This window comes from Rhinolophus sinicus, chromosome 16 (genome assembly GCF_057876585.1).
Source record: "Rhinolophus sinicus isolate RSI-liver-muscle chromosome 16, RSI-T2T, whole genome shotgun sequence".
NCBI classification, from domain to species: Eukaryota; Metazoa; Chordata; class Mammalia; order Chiroptera; family Rhinolophidae; genus Rhinolophus; species Rhinolophus sinicus.
In genome coordinates this window covers 109,816,842-109,840,839 of record NC_142516.1, presented here as the reverse complement: position 1 = coordinate 109,840,839, position 23,998 = coordinate 109,816,842, and the positions used below count along the sequence as shown (strand labels likewise).

Below are 23,998 nucleotides of genomic sequence, written 5' to 3'. Positions count from 1 at the left end.
CATTCTTCCTAAGGTATTTATGGTAAGAAAGTAGCTTAAGTTTTAAATGAATACATTTCAAATGTTGAAACTGTGCATTTTATAATTTAGATATCTCTGTATTTTATTCTTCAAATTTATTTTAATAAATCTCCCTGTAGGATCGCCAAAATAACAACTAATCCTACTCTCTAAATACTTTCAATGATCTTCAACTGTTGGTATGAAATTACAGCAAGGGGCCAAAGTATGTCATGGCTCTGGAGTATGTCATCATTTTTAGCACTGCTCAGATTGTCATAAAAGTACCAAATAACACGGGGTTCAACTGTAGTTAAATACTACAAACTATCTTATCCAGCAGGCAATGGCCAGGATTTCACCTTTATTACTAATAATAATTTAGATTTTAAGTCCCTTAGGGATTTAAATCTACTTAGTTTTAGTTTTACTTAATAACTAATGTATTTGCACATTTAATTTAAATTTTCAATTTAAATATTTTAAAACATTATTTTGGGAGAAAGAAGAGGAGAACTGAACTCCACAAGTAAGGCATCCAGAATGAGACTTGGTTAAACTAAATTTTGAGATTCTAATCCACAATTATGTAAAATGTCCTACCTTATTTTAAGATTATTATTTTCCTAATACCTTTGTCAAATTAGCAGAAACAAAGCTTTATCTATCAAATAATGAACATGGTTTTTTTTCTTTTATACATAAATTCATAAGAGGTCTCATAAATGTAAAACTACTTTGAGGTAGAAATTTAATTTGGAATGACAATCACTTTTACATCTATGTATTTTATGGCTATGTATTCAGTGACATAAAATGGGATTTAACCAAATATTTATAGATTGTACAGCTCATAGCTTTGTTCTTACATCACAAATAAATTTATATCTGTGCCACCTTTTAAACCCCTGGAATAGTTTAGAACTCTGAAACAATTCCGTTTCCTTGAAAACATTGGTTTGTTACATCTCTGCTCTATAATTATTAGTTGATTATCAAAATTCTAATATGCTTTATAATAGTAACATGAAAGAAGCATAAGGACTTTTTATTATTCTGATGAAGGATATTAACTAGAAACAAAACAGTTTTTATGTTGTAAACGTAAAAACTTTATGTCCTGCATACATTATGCAGCACCACCTAATCATAGTTAGTTTCACTCTTTTTGGACTCCAACATTTGCCATAAATATGCTTTATAGCATCTATATAATTTTTTTTTCTTCTTTTTGTCCCTTCTTTGTAGTTGTTTGAAATTACAGTGCCTCTCTCCCAAGGCCCCAAACCAGTAACAATCAGTTTTGCCAATCACACTTCCTGCCGGTGCATGTCTAAACTGGATGTTTACAGACAAGTTCACTCAATTATTAGACGTTCCCTGCCAGCAACACTGCCACAGTGAGTATGAATTAAATATATTTTCTCTGCATCCTCTACTAATAAAAAATGATGTTCAGGTAAATACCATTTATTAAAAGAATTTTTGTGAAATTTGCTATAACGTACTTTACATCAAATACAAAAGAAGACAAATTTACTAGTGCACCAGGAAAATAAAAGTAACCTGAAACAGGGAAGTCCACTTCATGGACAAAGTAGTTCACAAAATAAAAGAAGTATTTCTATGGAATAACACACATACCACCAATATTCATACTATCAATAATTTAGTCCAATTGATACATAATGTTCATGAAATGGGGTATGCAAACTCATAAATGATGTTAAAGCTAAAAACAGTTAAGTCTTGATAAGATTTTGGACCAACACAAAAAGTAAGTAGAAATAAATTATTTTATATCTAGTAGCATTCAGTTGCCTTTTTTTCAATCTCAGTTATTTTCTCTATATATCTATCCATATTTTTATTTCAGCAAGGATTAAATATTGATTAATTGCTTGAAAGAATTTTCTCTTATTAGCACTTTAAATTAACATTCAAAGTAACATATGTTATTCAAATTTCCTTCCCATCTTGTATTTTGGGTTGGTAAATGGAAGCAAATGCTTCATTGATCATATAGAAGGACCTGGATAGAGCATCAAGTATTGACTCTGCCGATACTGTGTAATGAATCATTTTGCATTGCCATCTGAGATCTGGTAACTTTCTGCTTTCTGCTCTGAAATGAGGATGCAACTCTTTGTTCTTTAGTACATCCAGTGCATATGGAATGTGCATGTGAAAAAATAACTTAACTCCAACATGTGTAACAAAAGGATAAATAAAGTGATGGGCAAACATATTACAAATGTTTTTTTTTTAAAGTCTTGCATCTTAGGGGACTCAACTATAAACATGATATGTTAATAACAGTCTTCCCCCATTGAATCTCTTTTTGCTGCTTTACTTAGTGTGGCAAATAGGAGGCCTTATCTTTCCAGGGACACTTGAGGGAAAACTCAAGGATAGCCTAATTTGAGTGACACAGATCTGCCCTCCTTGATGTGAGAAAGAAAATATCTTACTAGCATCTGTGAATAAATTCATGCTGATCCAAGCAGAGACAAGTACCACCTGACATTGTTGTATGTGCAATTTCAACCACACAGCTCTGAGAGGTCTGTTCACCTGTCTCCCTTAACAACTCATCCATTCTAAGAGCTTCAATCATTATCTCTGTGTTGATGGTTTCCAGAAACACAGTTCAAGACCTAATGGTATTATTGACTTATAATATTTTATCTAAATTTATCTTATATTGCTGTGCTTGTAATTATATTAGATATAATAGGTACAAAATTAAAGATTTATTAAATTCTTTTATTTACTTCTACATTATACATCACAATATTCTCTCAGGTTCTTTGAGGCCGTGAACTCACACAGTTGTCATTAATGACTTCTTTTCCTTATATCATACCCAAACACTCTTGATCATTTTGAGGGAGGAGGGGGATATCTGCTCCAACCTACAGTTATATTTCTTTTCCATCGCTGCCATTCTCATCTACTTCATTCTGCATATATTTCTGATTTAATGCAGTAGTGTCAATACTAGTTTTCTTGTGTCAAATATTTTTGCAAGACCTGTGTATTGTCACAAGTAAGCTTAAAAAGGCATTGTTTCATTCATCTTACCAGAAACTGGCAGTAACTTTCAACTGCTCAAAGAATTGAGCACAAATTTCTCACCTCCCTATTCTGGTATTGGCCTTCCTTTTTTCTATGATTTCCAATTGTTCAAGTCCATTTTCACAGTCTAATTCCCTGAATGTCGAGCTCATTTCCTGCTCTGTATATTGTTTCTAGTCTGGCCCTTTCTTTTCTGCATTTCCAAAGCCCCATCCACTTCTCAGAGTTCAGGTAAAGGTCTTTCTCCTGCATTTGTCTTGTCCAAATAACACGGCCACCTTTGCTTCTTGAATACCCAGAGCAATTATTGTGTTTACTTTGCCCTTGCATGGATTTATAGGGGTCTGTAAATGTGGCATGTGAAACTGAGGAGTTTCAACTTTTCTGTAGAGGTGTTGGGGTAGCGTAGGGAGTTTGGGGGTCGAGGGGTGACATGATAATGTTTGGTATAACCAAGGTATCTAGAATTTTTTAATGACTGATAAAAATAGAGGATATGCATCCCGATAAAGAGTCTGTATCAGTCTTTGGGGGATAGTCATGTTGCGGTGAGAAAGAGAAAAAAGAAGGGATACAAAAGGGTGAGAAAATGGATAAGTCTAACCTCGAGGCTAAAACTGTGTTTTTGTTTACTGTTTTTCATTTCCTTTACATAAAGGTCAACATTGTTTACTGAGAGATGAAATAAAAATATTTGCTTCTAAGAAGCTACAGTTATTTGGGTTTATTAAGGAAAATTTCATTCTTGTGAGAACTTATCCTTTCTCTAAGACAGAGTGGATTTATATCCCCAGCAACCTTTGATTTAGAACTTGAGTGTTCAGTGTCTTTGGACTAGTAATCTATACCAGACCCTCAGTCTGAATAGTTAGAAGCTTGAATACCCATGAGGTGTTTTCCTTTTCCATTTTAATTTTTCTTTCTTTCCCTTTATTTTTAAAATAATACCAAATATATGCTTTACCAGAAATAGAGATAAACACAATAACATCATAAATTTAACAAACTATATCACAACAGAAATGCAAAAATAACATATCTGCCAATTAAATTGGGGCATAGTTTTGTACCAGTTGATCAGAAACTACAGCGGTACTTCGGTTTTCGAATGTAATGCGCAAGTTCTGAAACATTCGAAAACAGCCGACAGCTAGGCCTCAGGATCTCTCACTCCGCAGAAGCCTCGTGACATGTTCGACTTCTGAGTCATGTTAGAAAACTGAAACATTTACTTTTGGGTTTACAGCGTTCATAAACCAAAATGGTTGTCTATGGAGACATTCGAAAAACAAGGTACCACTGTACTTGTTTTTTCCAGTATTTGAAAACATGCCTTGAAAATATCCTCTTTGCAAGTTTAAAACCATTATGTTCATATACAGTTATTGTTGAAATCTTACTTCATATGTCTATTCATCCTCTTTTTTACAAAGTTCTTTATCTAAATATTGTCTAACACCTTCAAATGAGCACCTATTGATAGGACGCGATTTGTCATCAAATTCAGGTAAGAGATTGCAGACCCTAAAACATATTTTGTCTAAAAGGAAGCTAACTATGCTATATAGTGTACTTGCCTTTGGACTGTTTCGTTTGTGCCTTATAAAAGATAATAACTGAAAGCACTGCATCCTATGGCTTGCTGATTGACTGGTAAAAATTATAGCAAAGTGCACGTGACTGAGAAGTTTCCATCAGTATATCCTCTGCACTGAGGTTATGTCTATAATGTTACTCAGAGGTGGGAACTATTAGATCAAAGATTTTGTGAAGCTTAATGTCAAGTTCAACCAAAACACATTGATGATTATTACTGATAAAGTTCTATATTATTAGACCAAATCTACCATTTTCAAAAAAAAAAAAAAAATTAGTAGATTTTTTTTTTTTTTTTAGCAGTTTTAGTTTTACAGAAAAACTAAGCAGAAGTACAGAGGTTCCATATATCCCCTCAGCCACCTCCCCTAGTTTCCCTATTATTAATATCTTGCATTAGTGTGCTGTGTTTTTTTATGATTGATGAGCCAATATTGATATATTATTAACTAAAATCCATAGTTTACATTAGGGTCTTTTAGTTGCACATTGCATGGGTTTTGACAAATGTATAAGGAAATGTATAATTACAGTATCATACAGAATGTTCCACTGCCCCCAACTCCCCTGCGCTACCCCTGATCAGCCCTACCTCCCTTCCCCTGAATCCCTGGCATCAAACTGTCATATTGATGTCATATCAGCTCTCTAATGCTCTTAACACACATTCTTTTGTTGTATTGTTTTTGTTTTCTTGTTTTGTTTTTCTGTTAATAAATGTGGCTATTATGATATAATGAAATCAGTGGCTATTGTTGAAGGATATTTTTACTGATCTCCTGATTACTTACCTTTACAGTGTTTCTCCGAAAATAAGCCCTAACTGGAAAATAAGCCCTAGCATGCTTTTTCAGGATGACATTCCCTGAACATAAGCCCCAATGCACCTTTTGGAGCAAAACTTAATGTAAGACCCGGTCTTATTTTCGGGGAAACACGATATCTATTCTCTGTTCTAATTCTGTTAATTCAAATCAAACATAGAAATAAAACTGACAAGCAGACAAATACAGTAACTACTAGATTTCCATCTTCTTGACCTACCGTACTTCTCTCAACTTTGTGTATCCAAGCAGGCAAATGCAAAAAATAAACATAAAACAGGAAAACATAGGCTTCCAGACATCTGTGCTCCTGTGCCCCTGTTCTGGTGGCATCCGATGCAGGCACTAGCGGTCCTGTACTTGCCTAGCCAACGGGTGACTGAAAAGTGTGACTCTTGTTTTATATTCAAGTCTCGGAAGGTGACTGAGTTTTCATATATGGCAGGTTCCTGCTTTAAATCAGTCATTCATATTCACACAAAAAGTGAAAGATTAGATTTATAAGCCCACTTTTTAATATGAATGCTATTTTATTAGCCTTCAATTATTAAGTGTGGAATAATTGTGAAAACCATGGAATTTTCATTAATGATTCTAATTTCCATTTATTCCTTTTATATCATAAAAAACCCCATATCCTGTCCATTCTTCTTCCTTTCAGTAGACTAATGGATATAGAAACGAACAGTAACATACACAGATATAAACACAAATTAGTGTGAAGTCAGTAAAAACCAATATAAGAAAAGATGAGTATATGCATTTTATTTAGGTATGTCTCTGTTGAATGTGTTCCTTTCTGATTTCTATGCATAGTATTAAAGAAGTTACTTAATGATATTGAACATAAAGGCCATTTTTACTTAACCACACTTGCAAAAATATAAGCATATCAACACCTGTCTAGATAGTCGAGTATATTCATGGGCCACACATGATGAGCTCAGTATGAACAAAATCGTTCAAAGACTCTTGGAATAAAACTTGAAACATTTTTCTCCAGGGCTCTGTGGCTCTGATAATGAAAGCATATAGTTGCCCTTCCAGCTGTTATTCTGACTGCAATCTTGAGCAAAAAAGGTCTGGATTAATATTCTTCCATAATATAATTACAGGTTTAAATAATGTTAGCATAGTGGGTGAAGTTCAGATGACATCAACCGTTCGCATTTAGGAAATCAAAATTCTATTTTGATAATTATTCAAAATTGTTAATGTGGTCAGAGTTCTCCTTATTTGTTATATTATTAAAATACAGAGCATCCTATTGGGTGTCCCACTGAATGATATGAAGATGCTCTGAGGAGCGTATGAGAGCTTGTAGTACAGGCTTTCAAACAAATGTTACTGGATCGCATTCCACATTTAACAAGAGTTAGAATTGGATAGCTATTTAAGGAACTGAACTGTGGACTATATGTTTTAAATGGTCAGCAGAATTTTAATCAATTGGGCTGTGTAAAGATACCTTATGAAAGAGCTGCCAGGAAGGGTAATTGACTAATAGCACACTTCATCTCCAAAGAATGAATTTGTTTTTAAAAAAGTCATTGACTGCTACAAGTTGAATTGCATTCAATTAATGTTAATATTCATCTTCAATGATCTATGAGATATTTAGCAAAGTAGATCAATAGTAGTTTAATATAAATCAAGATGCAGTTAATTTTTTTCAATTAGAAATATATTACAAAGATTATAGTTCTTTGAAAAATAATAAGATTTCAGTTCAGTTCTAACTAATGCCAAACAAATGGTGGTGGTATGTCTTTGTTCCTTAAATATGGATTTGGGGAGTTAGGGAATTTCCAAGTATGTAAAAACTCCAGGGCCAAAAAAGTAGAGAAGATGAAAGACTCAAAAAAATGAGTGTGCATGAAAAGCCTATTACAGTGTTCAAAGTACAAGAGCTAGTAATAATTACGCAATACGTACAATACATTTTTGTCCTCTGATTTTAACTAGCAAAAAGCAAAAATTACCAAGGTAGTTGAGTGAAGTTTCAAAATAATTAATGAAATGATTCATAGGAAACCATCTTTATCCTTCATACAAATTATAAGCAGGATTTGTGGTTGTGTTTGTGTGTTTTCTGGGTGGGAAAGGGAAAGTGGCAAAGTCAATTTATTTACATACCATTCTCAACACAGATCTACTTTACAAATAATTGTACAATCTTCTGCTTTACTCTGCAGACAAAATGTGTCTTTAAACCAATATACTTTATAAGTACAGTATACAAAATAAATAATTTGTAAATATTTTAATATGTTTACACATAAATATTTAGAACTTGAGAGAAATTTTAATAGGCTAAAAATACTTTAGATTAAACTAAGTGGAATAGAATTGTGCTCATTAACACATATTCCTGCAGTTGGATGAAAGGAAAACATTTTCTTTCATTCTAAAATTTTGGAAACTGTGTCTCTCAATTTTTCACATGAGAAACTTTGAATGTTTAGAACTTGCTACTCACTTTTAAAGCAGGGAATTTCATTAGGTAATTATGAAAATGCATTCCATCCAAATATATGCTACTATAATTAAATGACATCTACCAGGATTTCAAATTTCAACTTTGAAATATGTATTAACATTGATAAGTAAGTAGTTTTTTTTTTTTGCAAAGCTTCTAGTCATATTTTTCTAGAAATTAAAATTTTAAGAATATTATAATTTAAAATATTTAATTCACTTTGAACTAGTCAGTAATATCAAGTTATGAGAGCACAGTGTTTGAAGTATAATATAATGGAGAGTGTTATTCTGAAGATTATATTTTTATTCAATGTGAATGTGCAAAAATTAAAGTTAGGGTAGCCAGATTATATGAAATCATTATTTAATTCTATAAAACTGGCTACCTCTTTTTGTATGGTATTTCTGGAAGTATAGTCTTACATTTATTCCTACCTTTGTTTCTACACACAATATGTACTTCTGAATTTTTATTTTTGAAGATAATGAAATATTAGAGAGAAAACTCTAGCCTTTCCTACTCGATAGGAAATTATTTTGTTTTCATACCTATTTGGGATGAACAATTTTGTATACATGCTTAATCTTAAGCACAGACATATTAGCACATATTCCTGCAGTTGGTAATGTCATCATTCACCAGTCTCACTTAGTCTAGTGATTGAGATTATTCTTGACATTTCTTTTTGCCACTTGAATGGCTTAGATATGTGTTTTGTCAACTATTCCAACTACAAATAAAGACAAATACATTTGACCTTGCAACCATAGATACACATATACACACACCACACATGGGAGAAGAGGGGGTTTGTGTGTGTGTGAGGGGTTGTATATCATATTTACACATACATTGTGTGTTTATATTATTTAAAATATTTATATGCATATATATATATATATATATATATATATATAATGCTTGAAATAAAATTTCAGAAAACAATCTTTATCACATGCATCTAATAGTTTGTATTTCATTATATGCCATTCTTCTACATTACAAAATACATTTCCCAACCCATATAGTTGAATTCCTGATCCAGTAATTTTTTGCAGCTAACAGCTGGAAAAACATTGGCTTAGATAATGGCCGCATAAATCACATATTGGCAAAATGGAAAAAAAAAAGAAAGATGATTTTGTAATAGTGACTGCACCGGCACTGTGTCGACCTGATATCAGCATAGGAATGTGTTACTTAAACCATGTCAACACTGAGGTGACATAACCACAATGGATTTACTTTCATTTACAGAAAAGTGATATGAGTTTCATTCAGCCAAGATTAATGGCATTGTTATTATATAACTCAACATAACTTTATATTATTTTTATTGAATTTATTGGGGTGACATTGGTTAGTAAAATTATATAGGTTTCAAGTGTACATTTCTATAATACATCATCTATGTATTACATTGTGTGTGGAAGGAAAAGGGGGCCAAATATGTGGTGATGGAAGGAGAACTGGCTCTGGGTGGTGAACACACTTAACTTCATATTATTTGATAGAAGAATACTAAAGTTTTGAATAAGAGGTAAATCTTTAAAAAATGATATTGTTTTGGAAATTTTATAAATACTGTCTAAATTTTATGTGGATTAATGTATGTTCATGATTCGCCAAGAAAATAATACAAAAAATATGTAATGTGTGTAGACTTATTCATAGGAATAACTGCAATTATTGGGAAGGTATAGTGTTCTCCAGGAAATACTGTTAACTGAAAAAGCAAGATTTAGAACAACATATAAGGGATGCTATCTTCTGTGTAAAAGAATAAGAAAAAATACAGAGAGTGCCAAAAAATGGGTACACATTTTAAGAAAGGAAAAGACTGTATAAAATTGTAATACAATGAATGACACTAGCATTCATTTGATTAACGCCATCTTTTGAGTGAACGTCATACTACACATTGCTACTGTGATTCAATTTGACTTCAAAAATACATAGATAACATCTTTTAAAATGTGTACATTTTTTGGCACCCCTGGTATATACAACATAATTTATTTGCAAAAGGAAACCCTGCAACCATAAACCAAAATGTAAGAAAAGGAACAGTGTGCTGTTCATTTTTTACTAAAACAAATGAAGCAAGGGAGGAAGGCAGGGAGAAAGGGAGGAAAAACTAGAACTACAACAACAACAAAACATGGTCTTTGATATCTTGCTGGTGGAGTGTAGAATGGGAATTTTGTATTAATGGACACTTGACAGTTATGGGCTTCTGTACCTCAGAAATAAGTCTGTAAAGATACATGTATAAGGATGTTTCCTGTAGAATTATTTGAAAAAGCCAAAAGTTGGATAGGTACCAATAGGAGATTAATAAAATAAATAGTACATCCATTTTTTGGACGCTACACAACCACTAAAAATAATAGAACAGAACTTTATGAAATGACATGTAAAGATGTTGATAATGTATTATTCAGTGGAAAAAGTGATTTCAGAATTATATAAATGGCTTTACCCCATGTTCGCACAAACTAGAACACTGTGATTCTACTAATGAATGTATTTGCCTTAAAAATATAGAAGTCTGGATTGCTATAAAACCATACTACTAACAGTGGTCACCTCTGGGGTTAGAATTTGATAGCACATGTAAATGGAGGTAGCACATGGAGGGGGAACTTCCACATTTCGTTTAATATATAGATGCATCATTTTAGAGATTATTTTTTACAAGCATGCATTGATGTAATACATAGGTAAGAAAAGAGATGGTCCCTTTTATGTACCAGATACACTAATACTTAACCCATCTATCTCCCCAAGGTGCCAGGCTGCCAACAAGACTTGCCCCACAAATTACACATGGAATAATCACATCTGCAGATGTCTCACTCAGCAAGATTTTCTTTTTGCTTCTAGTGCTGGAGACGGTAAGCAGAACGATGTTTTTCATACTAAATGCCAAGGGTGTCTATTTTGATTTACAAATATTTTCATATTAAAATCACATGTACAATATTGAGATGATCATACTTTGAAATAAGTCACTACACAATAGGAATATTTTTGCTTCATATTAGTATTATTTTTAACTTCTTTATAAAGGAACATACCGAAGTTTGCGCACAGCCCTATAATGAAAAACATAAAAAGGAAGACCCTTGTCAATGCTTTCAATTGTTTCACACCACACCCAGGACCAAGTAATGTATAGTAAAGATGTTACGCCTGTGTTTGTCTAGACTCAGTAGATGGATTCCATGACATCTGTGGACCCAACAAGGAGCTGGATGAAGAGACCTGTCAGTGTGTCTGCAAAGGGGGGCTTCGGCCTTCCAGCTGTGGACCGTATAAAGAACTAGACAGAGACTCATGCCAGTGTGTCTGTAAAAACAAACTTTTCCCTAGCTCATGTGGGGCCAACAGAGAATTTGATGAAAACACATGCCAGTGTGTATGTAAAAGAACCTGCCCAAGAAATCAACCCCTCAACCCTGGGAAATGTGCCTGTGAATGTACAGAAAATTCACATAAGTGCTTATTAAAAGGAAAGAAGTTTCAACAGCACACATGCAGGTAAGAATCTTCATAAATTGTATTTATTTGTCTTACTGGAAATTGTTTTCTCAACAAAATGCCATTTTCTCAACCAAACTAACATGAAACCAGTAAGCTCTGGAAGACAAATTCTGACTTTTTTTAACCAATGCCAACATTTGTGCGAGTGCTCCCCAAAAGGCAAGGAAATAACCCGGGGAACCAAAACCAGATCCAAGCTCAGAAAACACTCTGAGTCTTTTCCCCAGGGGCTATGGTGGTGGTTGTCAGCAGCAGCAGGAGGACACATGCATCAGAAAGTCACCTGTGAAGCATTTTGAAAATACACCCAGATAGGGTACACCTGTTCCCACCAAAATTATGATGCTGTCAGGTGTGATTTAGGACAACTTTTCAAAGTATAGATAATGTGCAAAACTTACAAAGGATAGTATCATGCCATTTACTGTAGAACTGGATCTAGAAGTAAAAATATTTTAGCTAACTATTTAATGGAATTAGAGAAATAATAGTTGTTAAAGGTTACTCAAGACCCCTTCCTTAAATTTTGACTGTGTTCCCTTCTTCACCAAGAAAAAAATTAGTCTACTGGACTCAAACCCTTTCTCTGCGAGTCCCTGAACTTCTTATTCTATAATCGAAGAATAAGGTGGTCTACTATTTAAACCAGATGGGACTTTTGACATTTTCTTCCACATTCTTTCAACATGGCTCTACCAGTCATGCCTTCTCTCTTCCATACCTTTAACATCTTAATTCTATTGTCCTGTCCCCTCAATTTATAAAAGTTCTCAGATTTCTTCTCTTTTACTAGCATTGCCCTGTGATGCTGAGCATACTTTAGCAACCAAACTCGGTCCTTCTCTTCAAAGGTGCTCCAAGGCTAGGTTTTTGGCATTTGTACTCACCTCTTCTTTTTAAAAAACTTTTCATTATTAAATTTATTGGGCAACATTGGGTAATAAATTATGTTTCAAGTGCACAATATTATAATACATCTATTGCATTGTGTGCTCATCAGCCAAAGTTTGATGTCCTTCTGTCACCATATGTTAGACCCCCTTTACCCTCATCAACCTCTCCCCACCCCCTTCACCTCTAGTAAGCACACATTCACTTCTTTCATCTTTCATTTATTCAACCAACTGTAATAGGGTTTATGCCCTAGAATTCCATGATAAACTTCTGTTTAAGGCATCAGTAGACTATTTCAAAATGCAATGGATAATTTGGTCTTTATGTAAACTCTCCTTTCTGTAGCTTTTCTTTAAGTTCTCCTCTTTTTTTGGCTGACATAGCATTGTTCTTTTCTGGTGTCCTTTTAGTTTTTATACATTTATTCTTTATCAGCTTTACAGAGTTCTCTTCTCTTTCTTTTTTTAGAATGTTTTAGGTGTACAAAACAATGTAATATCTAGACATTTATACTCCTCACAAAGTGATAACCCTCTCCCCCAATCTACTACCCCTCTGACATCATATATAGCTGTTACAATATGATCTCACTTATATGTGGAATCTAAAGAATAGAATAAATGAACAAACTAATCAGACACAGTCTCAAAGATACAGAGAAAAACTGAGGGTTGCTAGATGGGAGGAGGGTGGGGATAAGGGAGAATGTGAGGGGATTAGAAAACATAAATTGGTAATCACAAGATTGCTACACGGGTATGAAAGACAGTTTGGGGAATATAATCAATAATGTTGTAAAGATTTTGTAGGGTATCTCTTCTTCTCTTTCATCCATTCTTTAAAGATGGTGATAATGCCATTTCAACAGATGACTGTTCACATTACTTAAAACTTATATTTTCTTTACTTACAGTTTCGTATCTGCATTAATGTTTGTCACTACTTTTTTTCTCAGTAAGTAAAGTATCCATGTGTTTTTTTTATTCTCAGGAGTTTTGTGCTCTCTTTTTAATTTATGTTTCTGTTGATCCAGCCACACTAACATTTTGGCTACTGCAGAAGATTTGAATGAATCTACATATATCATTGATGACATTTTTCCCATTATTGTTTCAGAATACCTCAAAGGAATATTTTTTTTTCTTTAGAATATAGAGCAATAACTATATTGAAATTTCACTTGCATATTACTACGCTAATTACCAGGATATTTCAAAAATGCAGAATATAGATATTAAGTCTTACTAAAAATTATTAAACCACTTTTTATATTGAATTATTCTGAATGATCCTAGTATAAGTTGAAAAACCTGAAATTTGTGTGCTTACATAGACTAACAAGCCATCATATTTTTCTCCAGAATTCTTATATTAACTTAGTAGAAAACATATCTAATTTACTTTTCCTAATAGTATACATTGTTTCATTAAAACTTTCTATTTGGGGAAACTCTCTCTATGCTTATTTTTCTAAGTGAATAATTTCAGGTTTCATGTACATATTGAAGCAGAAAAAGATAATTTATATTTTGAAAATATCTATATTCCTCATTTTCTCTTAATATTTATTCCAAAAGTGTGGTGGAGTATATATTCTTTGGTCCACTACTTTAATCAACAAATTTCATTGAGCAGTGAGAATTGTATCTTTTTAGTAAAGGAATACCAGTGACCTTATAATAATGCATTTGTATTTAGAAGAAAAATAATAATAATTTAACTAGATATGCTTTCTTTTCTAGAGTACAAGAAATTAAATTTCAAAACCACATTTAGTTTTTCTGTAGTGCATTTTTGATATCCATGTAAGGTCATATATTCTTCCCTGGACACCCATTGCCATTCCTACATGTTAAGCATATCCATACTCTAAAAACTTCTTCAAAGGTAGCTTCCATTCACCAGAACAACAGGGCTGCAGACATTATTGGCTGCTTGATCATTTGTCCTTTCACCACTACTAGAAACCAGAAGTCTAGGAGAGGAAGAGAAGGACCCCCAGGGTGATATTGTCTCTCTCTCTCTCCCTTCCCCTAGACTGAATTGGTTTCATACGGAGCCCAGGTGGAGAAGGGAGAGTGAACCACCATGATGCAGCCAGCTGCCTACCCAGTAGAAACACAGGAGTGAGGGTGGGGCTGCTTGCTGAGGATCACAAACCCACTAAAATGGCTGGGTTTCATGGCTTCAAATCTGGCTTCCATACAATTCTCAGACTCTAGTCTGAATTCTGCCATGCTTATGTGATCACACTAAATTAGCAGACCTTAAATAGACACTTCCAAAATTTGTTTTATGTTACTTTCATCTACGAAGCAGAGAGCACTTCAAAAGCACTAATGCTGACAACATTCTCCCATTTGTTATATCAGCAACCAAGACACTTATGTTTTTAGGTTTTTCCATTCCTCGTAAATTTTGTAATTGTAAGCACAAACTTTAACTATTTACAAACCTATAAACTTAAGAACAATTCTGTGATGAAATGGGTAACTTTGTTCTAGTTTAAAATTTAGTAAAACACAAACATGTGTCGTAGCATAATAAATTCATCACCTTGGTGTTTATCAAAATATAGTTATTGCTCTTTGTTTTCCTAGTTGTTACAGACGGCCATGTCCAAATCGGCTGAAGCATTGTGAGCAGGGACTTTCATTTAGTGAAGAAGTATGTCGCTGTGTCCCTTCATATTGGAAAAGAACGATATGAACTAAGAGTGTACTATTTTCCAGTTCACCATTTTTCTGCCATGGATAACTGTGTTGCCACTTTAGAACCATGAACAGAGAGACCTTTGTGGGACCATGGTAACAAAGACAAAAGTCACTGTTTGCTGAACCATGTGGATAACCTTACAGAAATGGACTGTAGCTCATCTGCAAAAAGACCTCTTGTAAAGACTCGTTTTCTGCCAATGACCAAATAGCTGAGGTTCTTCTGTTGTGATTTAAAAAAAAAAAAAAATGACTATATAATTTATTTCCACTAAAAATATTGTTTCTGCATTCATTTTTATAGCAATAACAATTGGTTAAAGCTCACTGTGATCAATATTTTTATATCATGCAAAATATGTTTAAAATAAAATGAAAGTTGTATTATAAGCTGCTAAATTCACTCCATTACAATGTTACACTATCACCAAAACTTGGTATTATGAAACATTCATCTCCCCCTGCCCTTTTTCTTTTTCTCTAACCGGATGTCAGACCGTGATTGTTATGAAAATGTGTATTCCTATAAAAGAAAATTTCACAGGGATAACAGTTGCTACTACATTTTATTTAAATACATCTCTTAATATATTTAATGATTACAAATACTTTAGCCCATGATACTTTTACATTTAAATCTAAATGAATCAGTATAGAATATACCATCTTATAAGATAGTCTGCTTAGCATGTCCATGTGATCGAAAGTTATTCAAGGCACTGGGGACATTCAGACTTTTAAATGGGTATAATATTCCTCAGTATGTATGAAAATCACTTTAAAATATTTTACTCAAGAAGAGTATTTTCCAAGTGTTTAACTTGTTTGACCAGCTGAAATATTTTTTTTTGTGGGCTGAAGTATAAAATATAAAATATAAAATAAACTGGAAATAACATTTAAATGCTCATATATTTTATAAAAGAAACATTTCAGTCACACAATTGAAGTGCTTGTTTCATTTTTAAACAGGCATACTGTTCTCTGGGAACAAACATTTTGCCTGAGTAAATACAACCAAATAAATGGTGTGCGTGTTGACAAAGAATTGATTGTTTGCTAGTGTGATGTAGCAAATACATAACTACCAGCAAATACATAAAAATAATTAGTGCTAAAAGAAGGGAAAAAGCCTATAGTTATGTAAAGATAAATCTCTTAAAGCTTGCAAGTTTAATATAGCAAAAATATTTTTAAATGGTTCGTGACTACTCAGTACAGTAGAAAACATTAGTATCTATACGTTTTGCTATAAAATAACTTATTTTCTTTAAAAATATTTAATTAGAAATTCGATGCCCCAAAATTATCCTGAGTGTTTTCAATACTGACTTATAACACAGTGTCACATGCAAAGTTTACTGAATTCCAATTACGTGCTTCACACAACTTTAACATCTAGTTCATAAAGTAAGATTTTTTTCACATTTGAGGGGGAAAAAAGTAATCTTCGGAAATTCTCTCATTATATATATATATATATATATGTATATATATATATATATATATATATATATATATATATATATATATATATTTATGCACCATCATCCTATTTTTGTTTTAGTAAAGATGACTTAAGACTGTAAGCAATAAATATAAGCATTGTTCATATCAGTTAAGGTCTAGGTAATTTTCAAACTTGAGGATAGCAAAAATAATAATAATAATGCAAAAGGAAATGTTAAGTCAATGTGACAACAGCTATAGTTTTATCAAAATTTTTACAAGAAAATAAATTCAAGTGTGGTTAGAAAAGGAAATATGGAGTGAAAATAAATACCATCTTTCCACCTGATGGGGAAGCACAATATTAGTGTGTAATGGTCACCATCTATGAAATTCTGCTACGTTCAACTCAATCATTCTTTATCGTATTTGAGCCAAGAATGTAAGCAAAAAGCATTATGTAATGTTATGTCAATTTGATCAATCATTTTTAGTTTTGATACATTTAAAACTATTAATTTGTAGCTAATTTAGGGGGGAAATATATATATATATATATATATTTATATATATAGTCTAAGTTTCAAATGAGCCCCCTGAGGCCATGTAAAGAATATTAGAACCTGATGCAACAACTGTTACAAGTTATCAGCTTAAAAATAATCTAAGCTATGTGTTGACAATTAGTTTCTCAGAATATATGGGTAAGCCAAAAACATCAGTAAGCCAAAATTTAAGCATGAAGGATGCCAGGAAAATAACATTTACTTTGTCTCTGGAGATCAAATAATTTTGATCAAAAGCAAAACTAACATGGACAAAAACAATACATTGCCAGAGATACTTACAGACAATTTTATGTGTATCATAAAAATGTCACTTCACTCCATTATAATAATTGAGATTTTTGTGATGCCAATTAAGAAGATGGACTAGAGATAAAGCTAAACAATTATTTAAAGTGTTAGCAAAATTGATTCACCATAAAGCTAAAAAATACAGTGAAAAATGTTCATAAACTCACTAGGAGTCTCAAGATACCAATCCAGTCAATCTAAAGGATAAAGAAGAGAAAACATTGGAAGTTTGCAGCATCAGGTAATATATCAGAATCTTGGAAAATCAGTAAGCAGAATTTTATGTCTGGAAACCTAATGCTGTATATTCAGTTGAAAAGACTCAAGGAAAAATATGTTTTGGTTGTATAAGATCTAACTTCAAGACTATTTTTCTTTGAATGGGGGTTTTGACTGAGTGAAACAGATAGATTCCAGTTTTAGAATTTCTAAAAATAACCTTTGCTCTCCATCTCCATACTAACTCAAAACAGAAGTTTGAGTGGTGACTGGAGGACCACATTCCCTGGCGTACCCAGAGTGCACCTCTCTAAGGAAAGGAGAAACAGTCACACGCTCCCTCCATGCACTCTGGTGGGGATTCCCTCCTCTGTAGGAATTTTACTCAGTGGGTGAGAGAAAAGAAGCAGACACAACAGGTGAGAGAGTTCAGACTACAGCAATTGTTTTAACATGTTGCCAAAGTTCATGAAACTCCTCACGTGGTTAAGTTCCCATGTTCACCTACGTAGGAAGACCTGAGGCGAAGAGCAGAGCAAAGGTCTCTTGGCCCCCACTTTGTCTACATTAATATGCTGTCCCCCAAGAGCTCAGGTTTCATAAGCAGATTTTTCAAAGGATGCTTTTGAGGGACTTTACCTTTTGCACTGAAAATAAGAATGACATAAAAATAGTATTTCATTGTGCTCCGGTAGAAGAGAGAACATTGAAGTGTCTAGTTTTTATATAAATCAATGCTAGAAAGTTCTGAATAAATTCAATTATTGTATTCAAAAAATGTGTACAGTACACCCAGAAAACTGTTTAAGGAAGTTGGTGACACTTTATAAAATAATTACTGGTTTATCTGGTCATGTTTGAATTTTTTGGTATATTAGATATTTTAAATAGGAAATAACTGTGAACTTGTATAAGTGGTGTTTGATGGTTTGTAATTTGAAAAAAAACAACAAAGTTTCACATGCTCTTTTCTCTTCATTCCGTAGCTAACAACTCTGAAATTTAAAAGCACACTATGACGGAAGGAGCACTACATTGGGAATTATAAACCAGGTTCTTCTTAATCCTGACTTTTCTGCTGTGTCTGAACAAATCACCAAAATCCTCTGAGTCTAAATTTCTTCATCTGTGAAAGGAAGAAGTTGAATTAAAATTCTGTATGAACTCCTCCCTCTGACATGACTAAGTTTGTACTAAACTACATACAGAGGGGAAAAGAAAAAAAAAATTTTTAAAGCACTTCAGAGAAGGCCCATTGCTGAGATTAATGACCCTATTAAGAGGAAACAATGATCTTTTAAAAATGTTTCATGTAAGAAATTATAAGTAAAAAAAATCTGTATCCCTGATGCTATAATATAATTCTAATTCTACTTCTTAAATTCTAACAAATTTAGATAGCTCAAAGCATCCAAATCATCTCAAAGGGGGCTGCACATGGAGACTTTGGAAAATTTATTTCCACTTCAGGAAGAAGTGAATTATCTTGGAAAAAAAAAATTTTAAAAAAAGCAACTTTCGTAAAAAAGTAAAGGTTAAGACTTCCATGCTCTGCTTCCAAACCTCGGTCAGATGCACATAAACTGTATTTCACCCAGACAAGGCTGTTGAAGCAGAAATTGACTTCTAATGCTGTTACCATCTAGAGTTCTGGTGATTGGATTCAATTAGGTAGTGGGCCTTCGTCTATATTACCTGTGAATACAGAGGTCAAAATGCTGGATTCTGCCCATGAACTAACCTGTCAGGGCTGATTATGTATCAGGTTTGGTGAGATACGACTGCCCACACAGACAGCAGTAACTATTTTCCTTTGATAGAAATGATTGTGAGACACCATGAAAAACTTCTTTTCAATCTACAAAGTAATGACTGGCTGGCTAAGACAGAATCTGAAATCATCACAATCAGAAATAATTATACAAATGAAATGTAAAAATACTTTTAAAAGGAGAAAAAAAATTTCATAGAGGTATATTCAACACATTATATGATTTTATAACAATATTGGTAATGTATTGTTAAAGTCGTGGAATTTTTTTTCATCACTTTAAGGCAGCTGTACATTTTCTAATTTTTTTTTAAATTTAATTTTCCTCATATTCAAATGTACATACTTAAGTAGAAATTCTTTTCTGAGACTATTATTGTATCTCCACAAATGTAACTATGTAGCTGACATGGTCATTCAGTTTGGGGAAAAAAAAAAACAACAAGGCTTTTGTTCTGTTACAAGTGTCATATCTTTAAATACTTGCTGTGGAGATTTCACAGAGTCCTGGCTAATGTGTAACAAATGACTCCTCTAGTATGTCCCATTCTTTATACTTCATATCTCCTTTCTTTGAGAGTTTCTTTTTCAAGGCACGACTTTTTTCTCTTTATCTCTTACTCATCTTAAACAATGACCTTTAACCCCTGATTATTTCTTTCCTTATTCCCACCCTCTGATGTTTCTGCTCCAGAATATTTTTGGCAGTTGCGGCTCAACGATAGGCTCTCACAGGAAGGAGAAGCACACAGGAAGCAGATAGGATTGGGAATGTCAGATCAAACACTCCCTGCTTCCTCTGATTCTATCCCAGGCTTTGGCCTGACAGACTGATATCCATTTTAAAATAATGTTTCTTCATTTTGATGATATTTTTGAAACTCGTGCTCTTGATAGGGCACACAGTGAATAAAGGATCATAGGCTAGCATTGGCAATTGCTAATTAGAGGGAAGAAAAAGGAAGGGAGGAAGAAAGTGAAGAAAAGGTGAAAACAGGAAGGAAGAACAGAAAAAAAAAAATGAGAAAAGTTCAGAAAGGGAAATAAGAGAGAAAAAGCAGGTACACTAGAATTTTAAGGAAAACAATGAGGACGTGTCCTGACCTGTTGGGACAGGGATAGGGAAGGTGTGGAAAATTCCAGAAATGCATAGGAACATTTTCTGCAATTTGTGAACAAGAATGGCAAAGGCAAAATTATATTATCGATTGAGCAGTTCTTGAATGGGATTATGGCATGTACTAAGTAAATGAGAATATCATGCTGGCTATTTGAAAATTTCAATGATAAAAGTCTGAAGCAAGACACTAAAAGGTATTTTGACCTGAAATGACTTCAGTCTACCTGTGCATGTGGACACTCTGAATGCCACATCATTCACCATCATTCACTAATGGTGAATTGCTTTTGAGAAGCTCGTGGGGAAACAAAGAATTTCCTCATCTGTAGATTTAAAGCAGATGTTTTTGCATGTAGTTTCAGATCACGTGAGAATTCCACTGTGATTTTTTTTCTGGTAAGTTATATGACTGGTTTGGCCTGTGTGTGAAAAAATGACAAGCTCTGTTCTCCCTCTCACATTTGGGTGGGCTGCCACGATTGGCCCGACAGGGCACATAGGAAGGAGAAGTCTCACTTCATCCTGATTGTGTGGGTTTGCCCATCCTTGGTGCCCCGGGAAAGCTAGAGCTTCATAGGCTGAAGAGATAGTGGAGGTTGCAGAGTTTTCTTGAACAATCCAGCCTCTTCTCTGCATCTGAGATAATTCCAGGAATTTCAGTTAGACCTAAAAGGAGAGTCTAGCAGTTATGGAAGTCGACCTCTCATTTTTACAAATAAAGTATCTGTAACCCTGAACTATTAAAGGTTTCTCCTGAGACAGGCAGTGGAGTGGGACACTCCATATGAAAACACAGGACAAGTGATCATGAGTGGACTATTCTTTCTACTTCTACAATAACAACCAATATGTGTTCCACAGAGTCCTAGACGGGGCACGAGGCCGTCACTCTCCATTCCACCAGAGCAGCCATGTTTTTTTTTTCTGTTTTATGTCAAGATATTGGGGGGGAAAAAAGATTCTATTTTTTTTTAAAAAAGGCCCTCTGCAAATTCTGTTTTCAAAATGCTCTAAAATATGACATTTACTTTACTAATTACTTGAACACCCTCTTGCTCTCTGCCAAAGGCATCAGCTCCCATAGGTGCAGCTGTGGCCGCAGTGGTGCCAAAATCCTATAGCCCTCAGCACCTTTTCTTGAGCAGGGAACCAACATGTTGCTGACACCAAGCAAGGCCAGTGTCTCTCATCAGAAGATGGAAAGAGTTCTTAACCCCCAGGCAAAGTGCCCCAGCCTCAACAACACTTAACAGAATTTATGGGGAATCCCATGTAGGTTTTAATTCAAGTTTTTAAAGAATTAGACTTACTTGACAAGTTTGACCAAGGAACAAACATAACATAAGCTGGGCTGAAGCATCCACTGGGCTGGATTTATAACCAACCCCTCCCCATATGCCATGAGGCATTATTCTTGGACCAGATTCATACGCCTTGATTCTCTCTTCCCCTATGAAGAGCTGTTTTTACCAAGGACTTGGAATCTGTAAAAAAACAGAGGCTGCCCTCAGCTAGACAGGACTAATTTTTGTCAGGAGATTGGTATGAACTCAGCTCATTTTAAAACACACTTTGCCCTTTCTTCATCTGGTCAGCTGCCATCACAGAATACCAGAGACTGGAGGGCTTAAACAACAGAAATGTATTTTCTCACAGTTCTGGAGGCTGGAAGTCTGAGATCAAGGTACCATCTGAGTTAGTTTCTTGTGAAACCTCTCTACCTGGCTTGTAGAGGGCTGCCTTATCTCCTTCTCGCTGAGTCCTCACGTGGTCTTTCCTCTGTGTGCTGTGGAGGGAAGGGGGTGTCTGGTGTCCCTTCCTCTTCATATGAGGACACCAGCCCTAGCAGATCAGAGCCCAACACTTATGCCCTCATTTAACCTTAATTACCTCCCTAAATCTATCTCTAAATACAGTAAAATTGGGGGTTAGGGCTTGCTTTAACAAATGAATTTGAAAGGGACACAATTCAGTCTATAGCAGTCCCCTTTTTATATGCAAATAAATGCTAATTGTCAAGAAAGAGTTAAATCCGAATCAAATATTTTGAGATCAAAGCAAGTATTTATTTCAAGGCAGATAGTGTACCTGAATAGTGTTGGGTGCTGGATTGAAGGAAAAGCAAACAAGATCTGCAAAGAGAATAATTAATTCAAGAACACTCAAATTGTACCTGAAACTCCACCTGAGAGTTGGTTGAAAACTAGCTTAACTGCACTGTAAGTAAAAATGATAAAATACCTGTATGTATAAGCTGGATTTCACTCCCGACTTGGGTCTTAAATGTATCTGCCTTATAGTTGGTACAACAAGATACTTCATATTGTAATAAGCTTACACTGCCTGATGCTTTCATACGTTATTAGTATAGTCATTAAATTGGCAGAAGAAACTCTGGAGATAACTGGAACAATCTTTGATTCTCCAGGCAATAGATACAAGCTGTACCCCATTCAACATTCTCATTCGATAGGTGACCAAGAATCAAAGCCGCAGTTGTTGATTTCAAAGAGAGTCTCTAATTCCTTGGTTGCTGATTGCAAAATTAGCAAACAATGATCCACCATAAGTCTTCAAGAACTAATTTCTATAATCTTTGGTAGTTTCAAATGCCAAATCTTCTTTTTAACCAGAATTAAAGTGTCCAGGAATTCAGTCTGATTCACAAATTGCAACAAAGTTCTGAGAAAACAAACACTTGAGCAAATTTAGCCAAGTATCAAATTGTAGAATCTGAATTTATCACCACTATGGTTATATAAAACAATGTCATAATGCATTTTGGAACTCAATCACACTTTTTGTCAAATTAGGTAATGAAACTACTTTAAAGATATGAATTCCTACTCTGTCCTTTCCTATGTAAAAAGGCACATAAAGACTAGAGGCTAGCTATGAAAGATTAAGGTAAATGCTCAGAATCAAGAGTAGTGCTAGCATAATAAATTTTCTTTTTGTAAAAAAAAATACAGAAAGAAAAAAATGTGAAAAAATTTAAAAGCATCTCAGTATTAATGACATTAAGTTAGAAATAAACTTTGTATTCAAATTTCTACTTGGTGAAGAATTTGTCATATCATTTAGCAAGAATTTCCTAAATTTTCAGTAAAATGAACTTTATTCATACTTCTTAGCAATTCACTTTAAGTCACCACTTTCAAACATTAACTATGAGAGAATTCTTGCTGCATTTTTTAAAGGCAGCATGATCTGGAAAATGTCACCAACCAATGCACAATGTTCCCGTGCTTCCAACTGAACCCGGGAGGCAACACTAGGTCCTTAATATATAACTTGCTTGTAAGATCCGATGTAACTAACCATTAAACAGCTGGTGGGGAAACAAAATACCATAATTCAGAAATAGCTATGGTGGGATTCTCATCCATTTCTAGCAGATTTGAATTTAATATTTTACTGTTTTCTCCTCAAAAGAAAATAAATTTAC

General features: G+C 33.9%; 1 protein-coding gene across 4 annotated transcripts in view; it reads left to right on the top strand.

Annotated features, from left to right (window-relative positions):
- Positions 1-16,586, top strand: part of VEGFC (vascular endothelial growth factor C) — a 191,982-nt gene extending 175,396 nt beyond the window's left edge. For 3 of the 4 annotated variants that reach the window (XM_074329888.2, XM_019749437.3, XM_019749438.3), the window contains 4 exons: positions 1,249-1,400; positions 10,771-10,877; positions 11,190-11,523; positions 15,021-16,586. In XM_074329888.2, coding sequence (XP_074185989.1) covers positions 1,249-1,400; positions 10,771-10,877; positions 11,190-11,523; positions 15,021-15,129 — 702 coding nt within the window. In that variant the 3' untranslated portion in view covers positions 15,130-16,586. Of the gene's footprint in view, positions 1-1,248; positions 1,401-10,770; positions 10,878-11,189; positions 11,524-13,333; positions 14,992-15,020 lie in introns of those variants that run through there. The other variant, XM_074329887.2, reaches the window with a different exon arrangement.
- The last annotated feature ends 7,412 nt before the right edge of the window (positions 16,587-23,998 follow it).